We start from the raw sequence: 24,248 nt of genomic DNA on the forward strand, positions 1-24,248 counted from the left end.
TTTTTTAGTTGAAACAGCTTCACGTAGAGGCAATCAGTTAAATGATGCCATGTCCACACAATACTTGGGGGGGATGATTTAATTAAATAAATGTCTGATTTTCTGATATTGAGGTCTAATTATTGCGTCCATTGTAGCATATTGATTTAGAGGAAACAGCGCCCTCCAGTGTTCTAAGACTGCAATTACCCGCTGCCTGTTGAATGTGAAAGAGAAGCACAGGAAGTGAGGTTGTCATGGATAGTATCTCCTAATTACATTGGAACGTACATCTTTAGGAGATTTTTACTACTTCGGCGAACATTAAAGTGGTGTTTCCACTCAATACATCAAAAGCTTCCTTTTTGTCAAGACGGGACTTCAGCTGATGTCGTGTTTTTTTCCGGTGATCACGCGAAATCCAGGCAGCGTCCAAAGGTCCTTGAAGGGAGTGAAGAAGGGTTGTTCTCCTACTGAGAGAACCAGGCTTACGAAAGGGACCTGAAGTGATCTGATCTGGGTTTGCAAGGTGAGGATCAGAGATCAATGTATGTTTCAGTTGTAAACGCAGAGCTCGTATTCCCCTCACCTTTAATCTGTGTTTTTATGTGTTCAGATGGCTTCTGCATGGGACAGTGTCCTCTCTGTGCACCAGCGGATAGTGGAGAATGGAGGTAGGGTGACTTATCTTGGTGCAACTTTTCCATTTTTATGCATGTCATGCAGCAAAGGAAATGAGTCAAGATGACCAGATCTAAATGAGAGCTGCATATATGCTCTTCAGATTGACTCAACAACAGTGCTTTGTGGCTTTCCACATAATTTACCTCCATGACACTCATATTATCTTGTTAGTAACATTTTTCAGAGTAGATCCATGGCAGTGTGAGAAACAGACAGCCATTATTTGCACTGTTTAGTTTTTTTGTCCTTAATGTAACTTTTAAACATGCTGAAAATTGTACAATGTTGGTTTAAAAGGCTTATTCAACAAGACAAGATCTGTGGTCTTCATTCCGGGCAAACAGATGCAGTTTTTCACAATGTTCTGTCTGTTCTGGCTAGACAAAGGCTTGCACTATTTAACATTCTAGAGAAAACTGTAACTGTTTTCACACAGAGCTTCAGAACTACAGACAGTTTGGTATGAACACAGGGATGATGAATAAAATAATCCCCATGCATAGTCAAGCAGGAGTGTAGCCTGAGTGAAATGTTTTTGAGCAATATTTGAACCCCAGTCGGTCTCGGCAGATGGCCGCTCACCCCGAGCCTGGTTATTCTGGAGGTTTCTTCCTGTTAAAAGGGAGTTTTTCCTCTCCACTGTTGCTACAAGCATGCCTAGTGTGAGAGATTGCATTTGAGTCAATGAGTCAATGCAATCAACTGGTTTTCCTTAGACAGAAAAGTTTGAATTCATTTGACTGTATGATCTGGTGAACTGTAAAGTGCCTTGAGATGACATGTGTTGTGAATTGGCGCTATATAAATAAACTGAATTGAATTGAATTCAATATATAAAACAAAACAAGCAGGTTTTTAGGCTTTATAATGTAGGAATAGATTTTTCCCACCACATACAACCCTGATAAAATAGTTGTTTGTTTATTAGCAAATCATTTCAAAACCTCTGTTGCACATAACAGATATCCTGTTATGTGTAACAGATAACCGAAAAAAGGGAACAAATACACAAACTTTCTTAAACTAAAGCTTTCTGGATTTTTTTTCTGATTCAGTTTAAAGCTTTAGGTTTTATTGGAGTCTATTACTTTTTAAATATTTACCAACTCGGCCCTGAAAAATCTCTACAACTCTATATTATAAAGGCATGCTCAGAGTCTTCCTGAGGGTCACATTTATGAGCTCACTTATCTCTGGACACTTTTATAGTTTTTTTTTATTTGATGCATTCCTGCATAAAAAAAAAAAAAAAAAAAAACCCTAAGCAAATGTTAAGACATAGTTTGACTGTGTTTTCTTACTTTTTAATCAAACTGTGCACAAGAGAACAAATGTGCTGATGGTGCTGATTTGTAGCTTTATCGTTTTCCAGACAAAAGGACGGACCCCTGGCTGCTGGTTTACTCCCCTGTCCCAGTGTCAATCATTTTCCTGGGTTACCTCTGTGTGGTCTGGGCCGGTCCACGTCTGATGAAACACCAGCAACCTGTTGATCTCAAAGTGGTTCTCATAGTTTATAACTTTGCCATGGTTGGCTTGTCTGCATACATGTTCTATGAGGTGTGTCTCCTTACTGTTGTTATAGAACAAATCTAACCATTTAAGAAAAAGGCAGAGGTTAAAACATGAATCCAATCAAATTTTAAAAGTTATCTGCATTCCATTCTATTAAATTAGATTAAACTTGAATTAGTAAATTAAAGTTTTGTATGATTTAGGGAATTAGCTTGTAAAGTGGTGAATACAGTCAAGAAAAAATCTGTATATCCCTTTAAATTGTTTGTTTTTTCTTTGTTGTTATGAAAAGGTCACACATTAATATCTAATCTCATATGTTTTCTCCTCTGGAGAAGAACTTCCTTTAAGTCACAAAACATTTTCTTTAGTTACCTTCTGAATTATGATGAGAAGCTGGCATGGTTAAAGTGAAGCTCCTATATATATATATATATATATATATATATATATATATATATATATATATATATATATATATATATATATCCATCCTTAGGTCATTATATAATATTAGTGTGTATCTGTGGACACCTGGAACCAAACCCCTGTGATATACATGCTTGAGTATTCATGTGTATAATAGCTTAACAAGGTTTCTCCATATGCTCAATAGCAGGTGTGAGTGGCCTCTGACTCGCCCTGCAGAGCCCAATGGCTGACATAGAGGCTTTCTGATTCTACATTTGAAGTGGCAAGAGTCGGCTGTATGAGCCAATATAAAATGTTAGGTTTTTTAAGAGATTTCTCTAATCATGTTCAGTTTGATCTCACGATGAACTTACACAGTTTTGAAGACTAGTACCTCCTGCAATAGAATGGATGATTTCAAATTCCCCTTTATGACATCAAATCTACCCTGAATTTAATGTCTCAAACACACATGTATTCAAATTTCTATTCATCTAATTTACAATGTATACTCAGGCTTGATCCCAGAAGAGGCTGGGGCATAGTAGGGTTGGAGCTCACTGATCAGTTGTTTGGTAAATCAGGTTGAGAACTGACCATTGGGTTCTCACCTTTTTTGTCTTAGCAAGTTTAAAGTCTAGCAGCTTTGCAGCCCTTGATTCAGTCACTGTCTGTTGGAAAACACACAGAAAACCCTTAGTTATATGGAAGAAAGTAGCAACTGTAGTTTCTAATAAGAAATAAAGCTTATTATACCACCTGAGGTTTGAAAACAGTGGTATTGTCACTGAGTGCAAAAAGACTATTCATATCCACAGCAAGTCAGGTTTCAATTTCCACAGCAAGACTTGTTTGAGCACTGAAGTGCTCCATGTTTGAACTCTGACACATAAACTGCTTTAATACCAAAGAACAAGAAAGGTCATTTTACATCTACTGAATAAATAAGCCAAAGGAGATTTTGGATTCTATTCTTTGAAGCGATGGCTTAAAACTGGAGCTTATCTGGGAAGTGTCTTAGTGGTATGTCTTCAAGCTAATCTACGTCCTCTGGCAGAAAAAAAACAGCAGCATGTTTAGAAAAAGATGGATTTGATGTGGCATTGGGAAAATCTGGAACAAAAACGTCTATGATAGAGCTAAAGGTTTGGCCTTGTTATACGTTCAAAAAAGATAATGATGCACAACATATCTCAAAGTATTCTGATGTTTGGGTTTTCAAGGAAGTCCTGAAAGATACTAGTGGGACCATTATGTTGTCCCAGTTTGAACTTTGTTGATTGCTTTTTTTTTAAGAAGGAGGTTTGCCAAAGTCAAGGATTTTCTCTTTAACTGTAGGCCTGTGTCCTATAATAACGGGCTAACAGCTTTTTGGTGTAGAAATCCTATTTGCTGCAGATCATAATAGCAAAAGGTTAGTCTAATAAGATACTAAAGATAATTGCCATGAAGTAATGTTAAGTAGACATTTTATATGTTTTTTTAAATTATTTTTGGTTTAATATTGAGGAATCAGAGGATATTAACTGATGGCTTATGATATTAGTACGAATGTTTACTTATTTTCTAGTGTGGTATTGTTTGAAAAGGCCCGATAAGGTAATATAACTCAATCAGAGAACTAGAGTAAAAAAAAAACATATTAGAACACCTGAGCCAAGTATTATTAACCAATGGTTTACATAAACCTTTAACAAAAGCAGCTAGAAGAGGAATATTTCTATCTGCACGCTTATATCAGAGATTTAAGGTACAGGCAGAATTCTTTTTTTTTTATTTCTGATGTCAGGTTGGAGATACATGGTTAAGTTGTGTAAAATTTCACCAATACTCTTAGTAACAAAGGTCAACAATGAACAATGGTGTCTTATAATGAACTGATTTTATGCCCTTCTTCAGACTATTAAATGATTTCCTTTATAAATAAGTTGCATCAGCTGCTCTCCTATCACTTCTTCCAATTTACTGTTTTCAGTTTCTGGTCACATCATGGCTTTCAAACTACAGTCTGCTGTGCCAACCTGTGGATTACAGCACCAGTCCACTGGCCATGAGGGTAAGGCTCGATACTCCCGACACTAGTATGTGTATCTGATTCTGCTCAATGTACATCCAGCAGAGTGATTAAAGATGACAGGGATATTATTCAACCAGAAACATGTTTTTTTTCTTTAGATGGCAAGCGTTTGTTGGTGGTTTTTCTTCTCTAAGGTCATAGAGCTCAGCGACACGGTATAAATCATTTCCTCTCGTTATTCAGCGTGTCATCTTTTAACTGTGTTTAAGTGCAATGCTGTAAACACTAAAGCCTCCTTTTCTCCTCTTTAACAGTTCTTCTTCATCTTGAGGAAGAAGGACAGTCAGCTGACCTTCCTTCATGTTTACCATCATGGCACTATGATCTTCAACTGGTGGGCAGGAGTCAAGTATGTGGCTGGAGGGCAGTGTAAGTCAAGCTGTCATTTATTTTCATAAGATTTATTTGATTGATCAAGACAAAGTTGAGAAAATGTCTGAATTCCGAGGACGCCGTTGTAAAGTGAGCAGTTCTGTTTTTGAAGGAGTTGCAGAGATCAACATTCCTGGTGCAGGAAATCACAACTTTTAATCGTGCTCTTTAAACATCTGGTATTTATGTTAGAGCGGGTTGGGGTTAGAAGTCATGTTTGCAATTTATCATAAAAGAAAGCTGGGATAAAACATGCTGAAGATGGTACTACAGTCAGATTAGACTGAAATCCTACTGTTATACCTGAAAACGTTGTGCCATGGTCGTGGCAGCATCAGGAAGTGGGAGTGCTTTTGATTTGTTCATCCTTTTTTTAGGCTGAAAAATACTTTAGCAGAGGTTCACGAGTAGGGCAATAAGCATAACACCCAAATCTGCTCTGTCCCTTCCGCCTGTCTCACCACCATGGGGAGCAGAGACTTCAGCCGCTCTGCCCCCCGCCTCTGGAACTCTCTACCACCCCTACTTAGAAACACGGACTTAATTCTCCATTTTAAAATGCAACTCAAAACTCATCTATATAAGATTGCGTATTCTCTTTAAATATTAATTTCACTGTCACAGCCTCTGTATTTTTTTTATTTATGTTTTTTGATTTTGTTTCTGACATTGTGTTTTTTTAAGCTTTTTGTACGGTGACCTTGAGTGTCTAAAAAGGTGCCTTAAAAAAAAAATACTAAGTTTCAATTGAATGGTGTAGATTAAATCATATTCCTGTGTTTCAGTGTCCCATTCAAAGTCCAGATCTAAATCTATTGTGCATCGAGCAATTGCAAAATCTGCAAAAAAAGAAATCTATATATAATAATTTGGGAAATAACTATTTGGCAGAGAAGGATGGGGCAAAAATATGTCTCCAGATGTGCAAAATTAATAAAAAATGTGATTTCAGGTGGGGCTGAATAAAATGGACTTTTAATTCAACATATTTTAATTCAACCTAAACATGCATCACTGTGCATTACGTGGGTATAAGTGTTTCATTTCATGTAAGGCCACTCTTTTTGGCTTCCAATCTTACCTCCACATTTTTATTTCTGACACACTCTTTGCAGCTTTCTTCATTGGCCTTGTAAATACCTTTGTTCACATCATCATGTACTCTTATTACTGCCTGGCTGCCATCGGCCCTCATATGCAGAAGTACCTTTGGTGGAAGAGATACCTCACCTCTCTCCAGCTGGTTGGTTGCTCCACACTGTTCTGATTATTGTTGTTGCTGGATGCACAATCACAGTATCTCTAATTTAATCTAATCCCATTTGCTTCTTCAGGTGCAGTTCCTGCTCTTCCTCCTGCACACAGGCTACAACCTTTTCACTGAGTGCGACTTCCCAGACTCTATGAATATTTTCGTGTTTGGTTACTGCGTTACCCTCATCATCCTGTTCAGTAACTTCTATTACCAGAGCTACCTCCTCAAGAAGAAGCAGAAATGAGCCATCAGCAAACTTCAGGCTGAAAGTGCTGAACTAAGAGGGGCCAAGCATCCTCAGTGGAGATCTGCAGTATTTTCCTCTGTCCACTAGAGGGCACAAACCACCCACAAGTCTGAGTTTTTTGTTTTTGCTCAGACTCCAAAAAATGATATAAACTGTTTGAATCCTCACTGTTTGATTTTTATTTTCTTAAATGACACTCAAATGGTTGCTGTAAACAAACTGTACATTTTATACACAATAATATTATTAGTAATAACAATAATAATAAGAGGCTGGGTGTCTCTGCAGTGTCAGAGGACTATTGAGCCAGTAACCTCTATCAGAAATAAATTCAAAAGCAAAAAAAAAAAAAAAAAACACTTAACACACAAAAAGAAAATAAACTTTTTTCCTCCACTCATTAAACCATCACAGCAAAATAATATATTTTACACTTCAGTCCACAAAAAAATGGAAAAGATTAAAGAAAAAAGAAGAGAGTGAAGAGAAAGAAAAGCTGTTCGGACGGTGCACAGATCTTGGCGTTTGTGATACTTGAAGTTCATACATTAAGACTGAAGATGAAGTTGGATTCTGCTGTGATTAGTGGAATTCAGTAAAATGATTTGCTCAGGTACATTTTTTCAGATGAAAAATTATTGTTTGCTTTGTTAATGTACATTAAAATATCTCTGCGTACCAAATGGTTCTCCTGGTTTTTACTGATGCAGCTGCAGATTGAAAAAAAATATAGAGAATGAAAAATATATATTTACATTTTATTTATTTAGGCATGGTTAAGCTTTTTCCAGGGTAACAATATACTGGTAGAGATGCCTTTAAAACAACATTTACTCATGGTTTAAATCAAATGATTTCTTTGCAGCTACTATATCATTTTGCTTTGATAATTTAAGTGAAAAAAAAAATCACAGTTTAAGTACCCTGCGAAGTATCAATACCCCTTACTTTTCTTAGATTTGTTAAGTTATGAAGAAAAACAGAAAAAACATTTTTGTAAAAGACCGACACAAAGTAGCACATTTTAGGTGGAATAAATATGATGCATGCTTTTCGACATGTTTTCAAAAATCTAATCAGAAAAGTGTGACAGTCTTCTGTAATGCGTAAACCTAAAATCACTAACCGTTGGAGCACTTTCTACAACAACTCTTAGTGTAATATGTTCTTTTTATAAGTTTGAGGTTAAGTTCTGTGAACCACTTCTATTCAGGATTTACCAACGTTTCTCTATTAGATTTAGCTGAGAACTTTGACCATCGTAAGACATAAAAAAACTTTGGTCTAAACCATTATGTTACTTTTATGGTTCTCAGTTTAGGGTGGCCCTGCTGTAAGGTGAATCTCTGCCCCAGTTTTGAATCTCTTTGCACCTCTAACAGGATTCTGTTACCTTCATGATCCATCAACTTTAACAAACTTCCCTGGCCATGATGATGAGCATCTTCACATCATAATGCCCCCACCACTATGCTTCATGATAGGGATGGTGTGCTTGAGGCTATGCAAAGTGTTAATTTACTGCCACAGAATAAAGCCTTTAGGCCAGAGGTTATCTTTGTACTAAATTCTCCCACAGGTTTGGGTCTGGACCTTCTTGGAAATGGGAGAAATATACTTTAAGTATGTGTATCAGGATAAAAGGTTGATGACAACAGCATGCCTCGCATATGTTATTAGCTATGCATTACTATGTATCAGTCTTAAACATAAAACCCACACAAAACACTGTCTGATGTTGTACCATGAGAAAATGGGGATAGGTTTTAGGGGTATGAATACTATTGCAGGGTTTTATAAGCAGTGTATCCTGTAAAGAACCCAAAAGGCTTTTATTATACCTTACAATGAGGGCAAAAATGTTTAAGGGAAATGGTGAAACTTTTTTATTCAGCTGGTTTGTGTGGTGCAAAAGTCAAAATGATGAAAAGTAGGTATTGATATGAAAAACACATAAATAAAAACAGGAGGTGGAGATGCGTTTGGTGGGAGTAGTGAAGCCTTCCCTGCTCCGGCTCGCCTCTTATGTTTCCGTGTAGACTGATGACATGTGGCTCAAGCTGCGGTCAAAGCTGCCAACCTGGAAGAAGATGCTGTCGTCTGGGCTGGAGGAATACTGGCACCCTGCACCCCCCTGCAGCTCCTGGGTAATGCTAAATCCTGGTCCAAATATTATTTTATATCAGAAGATGTTAAGTGGACTTCAGTAATTCTTGTATGAGGATTAGAAGAACAAAAAGATAATATTTACCTGTAGGTCCAGTGTTGCTGGTTGACATGTGAAAGCCGTTGTGTTGATGGGGGGAATAGGTGTGAGCATCTCCTGGGATGTGGACGCCGCTGACTGGTTGCTCCACCCTATAGGAGTCTCCAAAATGGAAGCAGCTCTGAAAGCTGGCTTGGTATTCTAGGATAAAGGAAGGGAGGAAATGATGGAAACCAGACTTGTTTAGCGGCCGCAGCATCCATTCTACAGCTGATTGTTTCTAATGCCAGCACCGTCCGTCTCAAGCTTCTAAAGCTTCTCACATCATTACAACGCTATATTTGTGCCTGGGCAAACTCTGCCAGCCTCATACTGTGCTACATTTGTCCCCGTAGCCTCAGCCTCTACTCAGGAACAACCGCAAGAGTCTTGATAATGGGAAAGAAGCCTCTCCTGCAGCACTTTTACGCAACTCCCAAACCACAGGGTGGTTAGAGAGGCGGCCGAGTGGAGATCTTTACAGGGAAAACAGTGTTCAGGACATTTGGGGAAAAAGCTTCTGAGTGACAGCTGAGACGGCTAAATGCATGAGCCAGCATTTTGTTGGCCAATCCAGCAATGGTAATAGGCTTCCGGCATGTGGTTCCAAACTCTGATCTCTTTTTTTCACCCTAGCAGCACTTTGACAGAGCCGCAGGGCAACACCAGCCATCTAGGAGACAACTTCCTCTTACTGCGGGTCTTTGATGTGAATCTGCTGCTATTTGCATTTGTAAACAATTAGGAGTTCAGAATTTTAAAGTACCTGACCATCGAAGTCTAATATACCATAGGTAGCATTATAGCACAGTCAATATCTGTAAAAAGTTTGTAATCTTTGGGTTAACTTTACCATCAGAGGCAGCCTGATGATGGTGGTAATGTGGGTAAGGCTTGTGGTGAGGGTGACCATGTTGTTTCTCCTGTGACAGAGGAGGAGGAGTCCCAGTTGCCTTTAAACCCGGAGACAGAAGAGGGCCCGACACCCTGCTGGGAAAAAACAACAGAGGACGGGTCAAAATAAGCTATTTTTTTTCCCAAAACATTCAGAAATCTGCGATAAAACGCAGGAGCTGAATGTAGGACTGAGAACAACACGGGAGTCGACAAACCCAGCGGAACTGAAACTGATCCGAAGATGTTGCCCAGGAAACTGTCCAGGCATGATGATATTTAGGCTCTGCACTCGTAATGACCCCAGTGACCTTTCTATGAGCCAACTTAAAGACACCCTTACAGTTCCCTTTTAATACTCTTTATATACTAAGCTAATATCACAGTGTGAAAGGAATTCCCTTCTATGTTAACTTATTTAAAATATATTATTTCTCACATCATGTCTGCAAAACTGAAATTGGAATCTGTATTTCTTTAATATTTTAAGTCAAAGTAAAAAAAAAACATTGTTTAAAGCTGCCTTTGACTATGAAGGTTAAACTGTTAACTGAGGTATAATTTATTTAATTTAACATGTTTTCTTCTATTTTATTGTTTAATTCATGTAAAGCGCTCTGAATAATCTTTGCATTGAATTGTGCTTTATAAATAAACTTGCCTTATCTAGCATTCAGTAATTCAATTAAATCAGTAAAAGTTGCATACATTACACACAGACAATAATAACTACACTTGACAATAGTAACTACAAATTTTAGTTAAGGAAAATTTAACATAACAGAAATGTGATCCTATTGGAAGGTGTGTCCATATATTATACAGAATATGCACTCGACAGTTTGTACCTCATTTTGCATGAATTTCTTCATTATTGTGGCATACAGGGTGGGCGATAAGCCAGATACAGCTAAAAGAAGTGATTGAAAAACTTGATGTTAAACAGTTAGCTTCAGTAAATGAAACAAACCCAGATCCATACTCAAACAGAGTGCCTTCAGACTGAGAAAATTCAGCAGCTACTTATGACTGCATATCAGGAATGCCAACACATAAACTGCTGCTGCGTTACTACGTGCCGCAGAGCTGCAGAGGCATATGGTTTGCAGTAAGCTCTGTGAGATCGTGATGACAGAGTGTTGCTGGAGGCGGCTGAGCCCTTAGATGACTGCTGGCCTGGCTGGAGCCCACTGCATGACCTAGTGCTACATGCACGAAGCCTGTCCCACCCATTCAGGTGCCGGCAGGGATTGGAGCAGGACGTTTGGCCGGTGAAGAGAGAAGGTCATCTCAAACAACAGAATAATGAACTTTAAACCTTTGGTGCCAATAGTGAATTTATTTCTATCAGTTTGAAAATGTTGCCTGAGGCTAAACATATATTAATCTCTGTCAATAGAGATTATTTTGAAACTGTAAATGTTTTCTTTTAAGAAAGCAGATGGTTCTTTTATAAGAGCATATCTTTAATTCATTATCCTTTTTCAATCAGGATTCCAACCTGAGAGGTAGATACATAACATACAGTTATGTATGTTGTACAGTTTAAATTGTAGCATTTAACTATAGAATTGGAAAATGACTTTATTTATAAATTATTTAAATTTAGCAGAAAATATGTAATGAACATAGTGATAAATTAGATTACTTACACAAAATAATGAAGTGATGATAATAATATTTATGCTAAATTTGGCTCTGAGGTATGTTTATGACACCATGAACTGGAAAAAATGTTAAGTATAATTTAATTATAATAAACTTTAATCGTCTGCTTTAATCCTGCATTCTGAAGATGATAAGAAAATGTCATTGTCAATGTTGAAAGGCTACTAGCCCAGGAAGAAGCAATTTTCCAGATGATAGCTTGCAAATTCCCACATACCCAGTGGTCTGATTGAAAGCAAATTGATTTTTTAAGCCATGATGATCTTTGTCACAATTTTAAAAAAGAGGGAGCAGAATCGTGTTGTGTTTATTCTTTTTACTGAAAGCACACTTGTTTTCACAAGGAAAGAAAATTGGGTTTAAAAAGCAACATCTCAAGAAAATTAAAGCTTGGGCTCAAATTGGTCCAAATGGAAAGCAATCCTAAGCATACCATCGACTTACAAAATGACGTAGACAACAAAATCAATATTTTGCTGTGTTCATCCCATGATGTCAGCCACATAGACTATATGTGGACAGAGGTAAAGAGGTCAGTAAGCAAAGCTGTTAGGTGGAGCGGGCCAAACTACACTAGTTTTTGGAGAGAGGCCAAACATTTGACCAAAGCCTTTCAGTTTAAAAGGCAAGTTTACTAAGATCATCTTTATCAGTGTTTCCCAAGTGGGGGTAGACATACCCCTTGTGGTCCACCAGTGCATTGCAAGGGGTGCATGGAAATATTTTATTTCTTAGGTAGTAAAATAAAATAGGGCTGGGATCTGTTTTGTTTTCTGAGGACCCAACTGAAACATTAAACAAGCTTTTATCAACCAAAAAGTAAGTTTTTCTTCTATGTTTGAATTCCCCTTCAGCTTTGACACACATCAAACCAAGTAGAGGAACAGACTGGAAGTAGAGAACATCCTGGGATCAGCTGTTTTTCACACTGAGCTATCGGAGCTCAGCAAAGCAGCTCAGGTGTTTTGATGAAAACAAAGTAAAACTAATTAAGTCAGTCTGAATATAATTTATTTTTAATTTTTTGTGTATTTTGTTTCAGATTCATCGAGTTTAAATGTGATTATAAGGGAGTTACTCTGTTATGTTTTTATATTGTATTTTTTTTGTATTTATGTTTGATTCCTTCCCAACTTCCAGGTAACATATTTATGTTGCTTTTTTATTTTGGATAAATGATAAGATTTAAATGCTCAAATTAAATTAAAAGATTAAGTAAAATAGTCTTTATTTTATAATCAGTTATTGTACGTTCCACTTTTGGACAATTATCAATACCTTTGACTGAGAGGGGTACTCATGGTACGGGAAAAAATGCCAAAAGGGGTACGAAAAGGTTGGGAAACACTGACTTAAATCATGTTTGGAATCTAACAAAAATTAAGAAACCATTTTTTTGCTCATTAATCTGGCTTTCTGTGAAAACAAGGAAATTACAGTCCAACAGCAATTATATTTAATCATATATCAGATGGTAAGAGTTCAGCTTTAAACATATTGTTTATAAATATCTGTTTTTAACTTTATGTATATTTATGAATATTTATCTTATTGTATTTCATATAAATATTCAAGAAAATCAAAGACCCACAGAATTTCTACTTTTATATGTGTATGTATATATATATATATATATATATTATTTTTTTTTTCTTCAGTTAAAAAAAAAAATATATATATATATTTATATATTCTTCTTCCCTTTATGATGATAAAAAAGTTGTAGTGCAACCTGCTGAAAACAATTGACTTCAAACGTATTAAAAACAAAGGGATGCTCATGTGGCACCTTGTCCGACAGCAGCCCAGAAGAAGGTAGCTGTTACCAATCTTGACTAATTCATCTGTTGGCACAGACCCAGATCACAGCAATGTGTTCCTGCAGAGAGCAGTGTTCCCCCAGGAGCTGCTGTCAGCGCAAACTCAGGAAACAGTTATACCGTTCATATTTTTACAAGCTGCCTCTATGTGCAGCTAAAGTGAATCATAAGCTAATCACTCCCAGCTGCTCCATGCCCTGATTTTGCTTGTTTGGCTCCGCTAAAAGCGACTCAGGCTCCAGGTATGAGGAAAATCTTTCATGTGCCACATTCATCTATCGCTTGAAATTCATTCTTACTGATCGTCCTGTACTACTAGGCTTTTTTCCCCCTAAGTTGGCCCACCCACTAAAGTCGTCATGGGACAACAAAGCAATTTGATCATTGGCCTTATGGTTTGCTTAAAGTCGAGTTGGATGATGAGTTAAATGAATATCAGGTTCAAACTTCATAGCAGCAAAGGAACTCTAGAGTGAAATATCTGTAATGCAGGGCCCCGGCATATTTATCAACATGTTTATAATTTTCAAGGTTTATTTATTTTACATTTTTCTGTCTGTTTTTATATCTTTGCTAAAGAATACATACCATAATTAAACTAAAACCCTGCTATAACCATGAATGGATTGACAGAAATCTAAATGATAGATACAATTCTATTCATCTTTTATTTGAAAAATTGCATATAAGCATATTAGTGGGAAATTATAAAAAAAAATATCCATTCTGTTACAAATGAAAGACTATATATAGAGTATAAAAATCGAAACATATTTCTCATATCCAATTCATTTTTCATATCAAAGCAAGAAATATTCTGAGAGCAGATTCATTCCTTACTAAACTAAATTTCTAAAGATGACCTGTAAAGGTGAAAAAATCTTTTGGATTCATTTCAAAGGCCTCCAAGAGTAAAACGTGCATGCTTTAAAACACCAAATGCATTTTTTCAGCATAACAACAAAAAAGAGCAAGTGCTCTTGTACTTAGTTATACAGGTGCATATGTCATCTAAATATCACAAAGGATTTCATTAAAAAGAAGTTAGGTTTGTATGAAGGGATAGATGAGAAAGAAGAAGACCTGAAGATTCATGAACCGTGGTGCTCTGCTCCTCATTCATCTTCGTTCACCTGCAGCTAACTGTCCCACTTGGGAATGGGGATCAGACTCCACAATCCCCACAAAAAACCCCTTTTCTGCCTTCTCAGCTCCCCCTTTGGAGACAATGTTTAAGCCTCCTTGATGGATGACAGAGGTTGCTTTGGCACAGATTGGTGGGAAAACTTGTGTTTCTGCTTAGAGAATTAAAACAGTGCTTTGGAGAGGGACAATACAAATCTGACTGAAGCTTAAGCTAAAGCTAAGTCAGCAATGCATCCTTTATGGAAGAGTAGAATAATATCCTGAGCTGTTATAACAGAACCCAAAAGCAACAGATGTCCAAACTACAACCAAAAAGATGCACCTGTATTACACGTGTGCGATTGTAATTTATCAGATTTATACATTTTTTGACAAATAGAGTAAATCAAGTACTTATTAGAATTAAGTAGAATGTTGTACTTTGTAATTTTTTTAAATTAATTATTTTATTAATTTATTGAAAGCTGAACAAAACCAGCTAACTTTAACAAACTTCCCTATAATGAAGTTTGATGAAAATGTCAGAACGGTTGGTCCTCTCTGGCAATATAAAGCTTAGTGCTGTTGTCCTTCCCCTCCTGCACCTCTTACTGCACACACTGCACGTCAGCTTGCTTAAAGAAGTCTTTAATTATTACCTTGCATAGAAAAGAGTCATTGTGGACACCCGATGTGGAAACTAAAAGATCACCACCTATTACTCTTGATAGGATTCTGCTATTTTTAACCAGTAGGTAAGTACTAAGCTGCATATCTGTTAGATCAATGTACTGCATATTGCTGGATTAGCTGATAATATCTTCTTAATATCAAACGCACCATTTATGATTAGGTTATGAGTAATTTCACAAGGTATGGGGCTGTCACGTGGGAAAATTCAACATAAAAAAAAAATTAAATGTTAAATTATAGAAGCAGCAGCAAGGATGCATCACAATTGTTGTGTATATAACATTAATTTTCTTTTTTGTAGCATTTTTAATCATGGCTATCCCACTGTGAGGATCGAAAACTGAGTAATATTGACGTAGCTGGTTAGACTGTCATCCTTTACGTCCATTAGTCACATCGTTTTTTAATGGATCTAAAACTCAGTTTATCTCCAGACTTTCACTTTTGCCTTGTTGTGTGGCTTCTCACCTGTTTTTAGAGAAGTGTTTTAGAGGCTTGTCTCTAGGGTTTCTGATTGTTTTTGAGAATAATAACGTAGATCTTTGTGTGTTATGTTACAACAGAGTAAAGCAAATAATGCTTCATATTCTGCAAAGAGGTAAGTCTAAACTGCTAATAAAAATGTATGTTTTTGTAGGTCTTTTATATTTTTAGCTGCTGTTTATTCATTATTTTAAATTATTTTAAGTCATAGTTCACTTTAATTTTCTGTGATGTACCATAATGCAGCTGTATTTTTCCTTTTATATTGTTGGTATACCTTGGTCTCAGCAAGCAACCCAGCACTAACTGAGCAACAAAACGAGAGGTAAGCCACATGTTGCCATGATTAACCTTACAAAATGTTTTCTATTTGTTTTGTAATGCTGATTCTTGTTTTCAGGATCTTTGCAAAGATAATGGCTGAAAAACAGACGGCGCAAGCTCATAAAGGCCTCCCTTCAGCACAGGGGCTTAATGTAGCTCTATGCTGCCACTTTAATTCAATTAGCCTGTGTCAATCACTGCTAAGGTATCGCACCACCTCAGACTAATATTTACACAGGGGCTCTAATATCAATAACTAGGTGAAGGTAGTGCTCCCTCCTCCCCCCTGCAATTATATAACCACATATGGCTGTAGCAGTGAATGACAACATTTACCACCCATCTCAGCCGCCCAGGAGATTGGGCCACGCCAACTGCCAAATCCATTCTGACTGGCATAATCTTAATTCTAGCCTTAGAAAAATGACTGACTATACTGACAAAGTGAAAAGAGTCTAAATGGGCCATTTGAGCCAAAGTAAACACATTTAACCAGGAGGTTAGAAGCAGCCACACAAGAGGCAGCTTAAGTTTGATCATTTTTCTCTAAATGTTTAATGTTCTGCAAAATCTTTTGGGAAAAACAAGTGTGAGGACTGATTTTGATTTTGGCAGAAGGCCAAATACCCAAAAGCTTTAAAACATGTAAATCCAACACTGCTCCTCCAGGAAAATCTAAGTTTTATGAGGTTTTCTCGCCGTTTGACTCCACAGCCCCGCCACCAACCATGAAGCTGCTTGATCATGAGATAAGAACTGGGCTGTCTTGTAAGCACATCTGAAACGTGTAAGATTAAAAGAGGCTTGATGATGCATGTGAACATGTTAGATTACCTATTTGGGGATTTAAGTTAAACATATGTAAGGATAAAGGGGGATTCTCCCAAACTAACGTGACCGTGGTCACATGTTCCTTATTAAGAAATCCAAAACAAGAGGATCCATGTCTTAAATCCAATATGTCACCCCTCCTGTGTAACTCGGTATCACCTTACTCAGGTCCTTTTCACTGTCCTTGCGCTGGTAATGGTCCATGCTCTCGAGAAAAGAGATGCAGAAACCACAAGGTAATTTTGACAGCGTTCTCCTCCTACTTTCAAGGCTTGAAACAACACACCACCTTCCAGATTCTTCCAGGCTGTTCCAATTTTTACGCAGCGCCTGCCTCACTGTGATGTTTGTGCTGGATGTTAAGCCCTCTGCTGTGCCTCACGATCACAAGGAGTCATGCGTATTTCCTGGACTACCACATGTAAACTCACTTCCCACTAAATGAACGTGCAAAGAACAAAAAAATCCTGAAGCAAGAAAAATATCGAAAATGTGACACTTAAGGTATGGCTCACTGAAATAATAAACATAATAGGAAAAATTCTCTTTTGCATATTTCTTTTTTATAATAGTCTATCCGACCAGGTGTTTCTACTTATTTCTAAACCATAAAAACAAAACAAAAACATCTCTCTGGTTTTATGCTGCTTTCATTGTACAGTTCATGCTAAGCCTCTGACAACAACCAGGCTCCATTTCTGTGCAGCGCTCACTCTCTAGGGAAATCAACTGCGCTAATGGGAAGCACGCCGAGCCAAGCAGGTACAAGAAAGGGGAGGATGGAGCATCCTTTTGGATCTTAGTTTGACCTCCCCAAGCTTTTGTTCCTATCAGTGTTATATAAAGCCTGACTAATGATACGAACTGAAGCTGGAATTACATTTATTAAATATATGTAAAACTTACATCTGTCTGCCCATGGCATATAAATATAGGGCAGATTTTTTTTATATATTTACCAAAAAATATAGTGTTTTTACTTTTTTGAATATTATTAGTAAACATCACAAATTAACACGGCAAACACAATAGTTTTAAAGACACAGACAACTTAAATATTTATTAAACTTTACTTAAAAAATGAAAAAATTGGACTTCAAAGTGCTTGAGAAGATATGTGTTTTGAATTGGTGCAATATAAATAAACTGAACTGTATTGAATATTTACCTTTTAGCATCAAACGGTTACTGTAGATTTACGGATGTAAATCTGACATCTATCTCCTGTTTCTCACTATCTTATTAAAAACAAATTTAAGTGCTGTGAACTCATTATCTCCCAGAAACCAGCTTCAATTGTTCCAGTTGTAGGTTTTCTAATTGTGCTGTTATTTCTATGCTCTTGAGAAAGAAAAAATGCTTTCAGTTTAGCATTTTCTGACCAATTTACACTTTAGGACCATTCAATCCTCTTGCCTTGTTTTTCCGATGCTCAGTTTCAACTTTTGCAAATCATCTTCACTTAAACATTTAAATGCCAAAATGCACTGCCATGTGACTGATTGATTAGCTTCTTAGGATTTGTATTAGCAATTGAACAGGTGTACCTAATAAAGTGACCTTTGGGTGTATTATAAGTATCTTTCATTGCCTTGAAAAAAAAACTGCCTTCATATGCTTTCATTTTAAGTTATGACAAAGACCATTTGTCTTTTATAATGCTATAAAAAATACAGTTTACTGTTTTTGTTGTTTTCATTTGGCTAATACTGTTAGATAGCATGACAATCAATAAAGCATGAATCCCTGCAGGAGATCAGAACAACATGGATCCTTTGGCAGGAAAGAGCCTGCTGCGGAGAAAAAAGATAAAACTGTCGCAGAGCTTGATTTTGTATCCTCATGCATCCACAAATTGGGTCCACCCCAAAACAGAGTCGGTCGTGCGTCAGTGCTGACCTTGTGGTGACCGGAGCAACCCCTCTTCCCATGAGGGGTGTTCTTAGAAGCCTCATGTTTGTAGAAAGAAAGCCAAACTCTTGTCTCAGCAGGACCTTAAGGCTTTGGCCTGATGTGATACAAGAGGGTTACTGTAGGCCTTGATTCAGGATGAGGATGTAGTGATGGAGGGAATTTATGAAGTGTTGCTGATCCTACCGATTTGTGAAGCTATTTGAAATCAGACTTTAACATATGATGAAAGATGACTGTGTAATGGACAATTTTGGCCACAAAGTCCAGAGTCAATCCAAGGCAAAATGGGACTCTGCTCTGCTTCAGTTCCCCTGCTGAACTCAGGGTCCAAGAGGACTTGAATACACACAGTGACAACTGTACCACTTGTATAATTAATTTTATAATTTGATTTTTTGTTAAATTGGTTAATGTTATTAATATTTCTGCAAATTGTGTTGGAGCTGTAGTCCCATCTTGTGCTTTGTAATAGATTAACATTGTATAGATTTTTTTTTTTTACCTGGTTAACCCAGAACACAACATTAACATTTTGCCTCCTGACAGAGTCTACCAAGTCAGAACTGAAGCATTCTCAACAAAAGACTCCTAAAACATAAATGGTCATCCAACACAAATGGGTCGTCCCATTTGGGTAAAACTGCAAAAATTGCTCTTAGCAGATTGTGATTTCTCTTTATGAACTGTTATATAAGGGATGGTCAGCAGCAATTAATCATTTGTATCAGGAGCGGGGAAAAGTGTCCAGAATTTACTTTTTCGAAAATTCTTTATGGATTTTATGCTGTTTGGCAGCAGAGCTGTGCCGATTACATGTGAAATTAGCAGTTATGGTTCCAAGTATTGCAGAATATTCCACTAATTAAGAACCATTACTGTACACTAATTCTGGGATTTCCTTAAAGATGCCACATTTTGTAAAAAAAAACACATGGTAAAAGCCAACAATGACAAAACAGATAATCTTTGCTGTAATACATTAGGCCTTTCTGTTAGCTGCTGAAAGTCTTGCTCTCTACTGTAGACTTCCTTTGAGTTATTTTTCTAAATCCTCTTTACAGTCCATTAATTCATAACACATGATTTTTCTTTTTCTTCATTCTGTAACACCAACCAGGGTGTTGTTGGCAGATAAAAACCACCACTGCTGTGTTTGCAGATGCAGGTAAACTAAATAAGGGATTTGTTCAGTTTCTGATCGATTGAAGACGTACAAGCAGTGGTGGGATTTCTATCCTTGTTTGGTGTCCTGCAACTTTTAAGTTTCTGAATGATTCAAGAAATTCTCAGAGTTCTATTAATGATCAAATTATTTGATTCTGGTGTGTTGAAATAGTGACAAATATAAAAGTTGCAGGAAGATCGACCTCATAGAAAGTTTGACAGCCCTGAATTACCGAGCTGACTTTATCGTTTTGTCAAAACGTGGAGTTCACGATTAAACTGGAGTAAAAAAATTACAGATGGAAAGATCAGTGCCTGTTGGTCAACGTGAGTTGGATGTTGTATCGGTGTGCTAACTTCAGAGTGAATAAAGTAATAATAATAGAACATTATTGATCTTACATTAGAGAAATTTACCTCTGCATTTAACTAACTGCATTTTACTTCTACTAGAGAATGTATTTGTTTGTTTATTTATTTTATTTACTTAAGTACCTTTTCAAAGCACTTTTTCCACCACTGCATAAAAGTCTTAATCAACAACCCACCTGGTAATTCTCTGCGTGTGATTCTTTTTGTTCTCTCTGTAAAACTTTATCCTTTGAGTCTAAAGTTATCTACCAAAATATTTCATAAATTACAGGGGAAATTAAGCAATAAAAAAAGGAAAAAAAAATAACATGAAGTAGATATAAATTAAATGATGCTTTGGACTTCCTTTGGCTGCCTGGTCTCTTTATTGGTATTGCCCATATTGTATTTGTAGTAAACTTTTGCTTCAAAAGGTTTGCTACAAAACTTTAGAAATGTGAAATCCTGTAGCACATGGAAAGTGAGTAACTTTTGGTGATGCTGACGAGTTTTTGTTTTTTTGTATGTTTTTCCCCTCATTATTCAGGAAAAGCTCAGTCTTTCTTTTTTTTTTAAACAGATTAATGTTTGGATTTCCCACCCTGATGACACGTTTATAATTCTTTTACCCCTAACAGTGACCCACATTGAGCAAGTATGACGCATCTCTGCATCTAGAGTTTGTTTCGCATCCCCCGGGAGAAGGGTGGAGGAGGACTTACCCGTCCCTTGCTCCATCCACAGATGCCTGAGGGGACAGGTGATGAGGACTGCCGCGGTGCTGTCGGGAGGGCAGGTCGGTGACGGAGGCAGGGTTGGGGGTATGAGAGAGGAGCTCCATCGAGGCGCTCTGATGGGGGTTGCTGGAGCCAGCATACAGGCCTGAAAGACAAACAAACTTAATTCAGTAAACGTGCCAAATAAACTCTAGGGCTCTGCATTCTCTCTTTTCCTTTGACCAAATTAAAAGCCATTTCATGGTAACGGGCCTTTGTTTTGACAACCCTCATCCAATCACTGAGCTTTGCAGAAGAAAATGTTCTTTGTTTGTGCTGTTTGTAATTTAAGGTACATTGTTTGTGCTGCCACAGGGACTTGGCCTGGTTCCGCCTTTTGTTATTATCCAATAATCAGCTAAATTAGAACATATGTTTAAACGCTGAAGAGGAAAAGTAGAACCTTTAAAACATAACAAAGATTCTGTATTACATAAAGAAAATATCAAAAAGTTTCATTTAGAAACGCTCTGTTTTAAGGTTATTCAATTTATTGTTTTTGGCGCAGCTGTGTTTTGGGGGAACCATTATTTTATACTCAGGCTCCATTTTGCCAACTTTTCTTCTATTTCAAGAGGAAAAGTGTTGTTAAGTAGAAATCATTCTGCAAGCTTAAAGCTGTCAATATCAAGTTTCTCTCAATGTTTTTCTCCAATAAACGGCTCTTGCCCAGTTTTAAAATCCCAGGGTGACATCTTGAAATCTTCTTGTTTGCTCTGGCTTAGAAACTTTAAGCCTAAAGATGCTCATTATAAAGGATAAAACAGCGAAGTTGGAACCCTCAGATGTTGGGCAATTTTACCTGAGCATATTTTTTCCAAGATTCCTTTTTATTCTTTACCGCTTTGAGCATACCTTTAAGATTTACTTGGACATTTCTTCCTACAAATCTGCTCCGCTGCTTCTAAGCTTTCAATAACAATAATTTTCCAGTAGTTCAGTTTCATCAACCTATAAGAAATGTTCCTCCAGAGGCCCGTTTGGCCAAGAACTTCCCACTGCAGACACCAAGTCTTGTTAGCATTGAATCAACTTGATCAACTCTTTCTCTCCTTTCACTGTAAATCTCTGGTTTCTTTCATGGTATGCAGTAGGTGAGCCCTAACTGTCTGGAACGGTTAAACTGTGACTAAAAAATGGGAGCTCAGAAGAAGTTGGAGAGAAGAGAAAATTGCTCCTGGTTTTTGCAGTTTTCAAGCCCAATTGTTCTCAAGTTGTATGCACCCTGCAACCTGATCTAACGGCACAATAGCTTGATTCATCACCACTTAAATCATCCGTTAAAAACCTCAAATGTTTCCCTCTTTAGACCCAACATGTGCTACCACACAGTTCAGAAGAAGACTCTTGACACTACATTGTTTTAGGATTTTTAGATCACTGATGAATACAGTTTAGACAAAGACTTACACTGAAACGTCTTTATCGTAAATTTATGTGATGAAATCACGTTAAGCAGAACATAATTGTACAGAATGCTGCTATATTCTTCCTACAAGCTGCTACTAGCTTTGCTGATCCTGTGGAAGAAAAGTGTTCCCACAGAATGGCACTGCCTCCAGTTTTTTATAGTAAGATTATACAACACAGAAGTGAACACTTTATTAACAAGAGTTTTGAGTTGTTTTTTAGGGTAGTGTCAGTGTAAATCAATATAGAGGGCCCTTAGTGAATATACATGACACATCCTTCAGATTTGTGATTGTTGTATGACATTGATGTCACTTAAAAGCCGTAGAAAAACAAAAAAAACCCACCAACAAACACCTGGTTTCAGCTCTAACGAGTCCATCCAGGTATATCAGGGAACACCGTAATCATCCTCCATAAAGCACAGAGGGGTTTCTCGTAAGCTTTACTGCAGACATGTAAATAGGTGCAGACTTATAATCAGTTAACAGGAAACCCCGATTAACTCTTACAGGAACCATGACTCAGTTTCTGCCCTGCAAATGTTAATGACTGGATACCTGCCAGCTCTGCCCCATTTCTTTCATGCTTCCTATTAGTCCTCAAACAAAGTCAAACTCGTGTAAATTGGAGTCCTGAATCCAAACCACAAGGCTGCAACATCTTTGCTGGCAACAAGTACAGTAGAGCCTAATTTGGAGCTTGCTTATAAGGAAGTCCCTTGGAGGGCTTTAAACCTGTTTAAGCATGAGAACAAGCAGCATCAACTTAAAGACGAGGGAAAGCAGCATTTTAAAAGCCAAGACCCGGAGGCACTAGTTGACTTTCTAGTTGGAAAACATTGAGCATCAACTGATGATCTATAGCAGCAAGGAACGAGAACAACAGGGAATCTGGACCAACTACAAGGAGGAAACAGGGATGGAGGTATCAATAAAGTGAAGCCATGGGGTCTCTCTCTACCTTGTCACTTCGATCTCTATAATCCATTTATTAGTGGTGCTCATTCATTCAACTGTAATGTGCTTTTTATTAGAATCCAAATCCATTAAGCATCAAAATGGGCGTGTAGGGACCTGGCATGCCTATATAAACCCTCTTTTTGAAGCATTTAGCTCTCCACAAGAAGCAGCAGAGTTAACATGACTCTAACAAAATCCAAATCAAGCTAAATTATAAGCTGTAGCACATTTTAACCTAAGATTTAAACAGGGTATTAATGTTGAACTTTTGATGGGAAATATGTATAAGCAATTACAATGAAGCTACATTTTGAATGCAGTTTATCTTAATTCAAAAGCCCTATTTGTGTCTTAAGGCACATTGAGGAATGTGTCTGTGCCTTCCGGGTCATGGCAACAACAATAAAGCCTGAAATTGATGAGCCAAAGTCCGGTTGCCTTCAGTAAGAGCCTGCGTTCTGTAGAGAGTTAGAAATTCTAGTGCCTTAAAAATACCAACTGTTTAGCTTCCTTTACTCTGATACCCTTAAATAAAATCTGGTTCAAGAATTGCATCAGAAATAATCTAATTAGTAGATTGAGTCAATTGTGTGTAATTAAATCTCATAAGCAACACAGCTGTTTTCTGAAGGCAACAGAGGTCAGGAATTATCTGTTGTGACATAGCTGTCCATCAATACTGATGGGCTTGATAAAGGATAAAAAAAGGATAAAAGAGCGTTAATTAAAGAATATGCAAGAAACCAATGAGGAGACCCAGAGATGCAAAGTTCAGGTAGGAAAGTAAGCTGATAGGTCATTCAATAAATCTGTACTTAATTGACATGTGTCATGATGGAATCAGTAATGACGGAGGAAGCAAACAGATGCTTTGGGAGGATTAGACAAAAATGACACTTTCTGGCTTATATATAAATAACTACAGTATGTGGTCAAGAAACACTGCATATTAGCATCCATCCATCCATCCATCCATCCATCCATCCATCCATCCATCCATCCATCCATCCATCCATCCATCCATCCATCCATCCATCCATCCATCCAT

The 24,248-nt window shown here is 37.3% G+C and overlaps 2 protein-coding genes across 3 annotated transcripts in view; one reads left to right on the forward strand and one right to left on the reverse strand.

Annotated features, from left to right (window-relative positions):
* The first annotated feature begins 202 nt into the window (after positions 1 to 202).
* On the forward strand, positions 203 to 6,891 carry LOC107081978 (elongation of very long chain fatty acids protein 4-like). Its single transcript, XM_015370370.1, has 8 exons — positions 203 to 508; positions 596 to 653; positions 2,036 to 2,223; positions 4,565 to 4,645; positions 4,765 to 4,821; positions 4,921 to 5,035; positions 6,154 to 6,281; positions 6,373 to 6,891. Exons 2-8 carry the CDS (start codon positions 596 to 598, stop codon positions 6,535 to 6,537), a joined length of 792 nt encoding a protein of 263 aa, XP_015225856.1. The 5' UTR covers positions 203 to 508; the 3' UTR covers positions 6,538 to 6,891.
* An 823-nt stretch (positions 6,892 to 7,714) lies between these two features.
* Positions 7,715 to 24,248, reverse strand: part of LOC107081979 (zinc finger protein GLIS1-like) — a 122,189-nt gene continuing 105,655 nt past the window's right edge. Inside the window, exons 8-11 of one of the 2 annotated variants that reach the window (XM_015370372.1) lie at positions 20,775 to 20,934; positions 9,639 to 9,772; positions 8,792 to 8,947; positions 7,715 to 8,700 (exon numbers count right to left, since the gene is read on the reverse strand). In XM_015370372.1, the coding sequence (XP_015225858.1) occupies positions 8,564 to 8,700; positions 8,792 to 8,947; positions 9,639 to 9,772; positions 20,775 to 20,934 (587 nt within the window). In that variant the 3' untranslated portion in view covers positions 7,715 to 8,563. Of the gene's footprint in view, positions 8,701 to 8,791; positions 8,948 to 9,638; positions 9,776 to 20,774; positions 20,935 to 24,248 lie in introns of both variants that reach the window. The other variant, XM_015370371.1, reaches the window with a different exon arrangement.

This window comes from Cyprinodon variegatus, unplaced genomic scaffold (assembly GCF_000732505.1).
Source record: "Cyprinodon variegatus isolate N-32 unplaced genomic scaffold, C_variegatus-1.0 Scaffold45, whole genome shotgun sequence".
NCBI lineage: Eukaryota > Metazoa > Chordata > Actinopteri > Cyprinodontiformes > Cyprinodontidae > Cyprinodon > Cyprinodon variegatus.

Excerpts from the sequence above, each read along its gene's own strand:
- LOC107081978 (XM_015370370.1), top strand. The coding sequence starts at position 596 with ATGGCTTCTGCATGGGACAGTGTCCTCTCTGTGCACCAGCGGATAGTG. Across the intron at positions 4,646-4,764 it reads CCAGTCCACTGGCCATGAGG|ATGGCAAGCGTTTGTTGGTG; the intron begins GTAAGGCTCGAT and ends TTTTTTCTTTAG. Across the intron at positions 6,282-6,372 it reads ACCTCACCTCTCTCCAGCTG|GTGCAGTTCCTGCTCTTCCT; the intron begins GTTGGTTGCTCC and ends TTGCTTCTTCAG.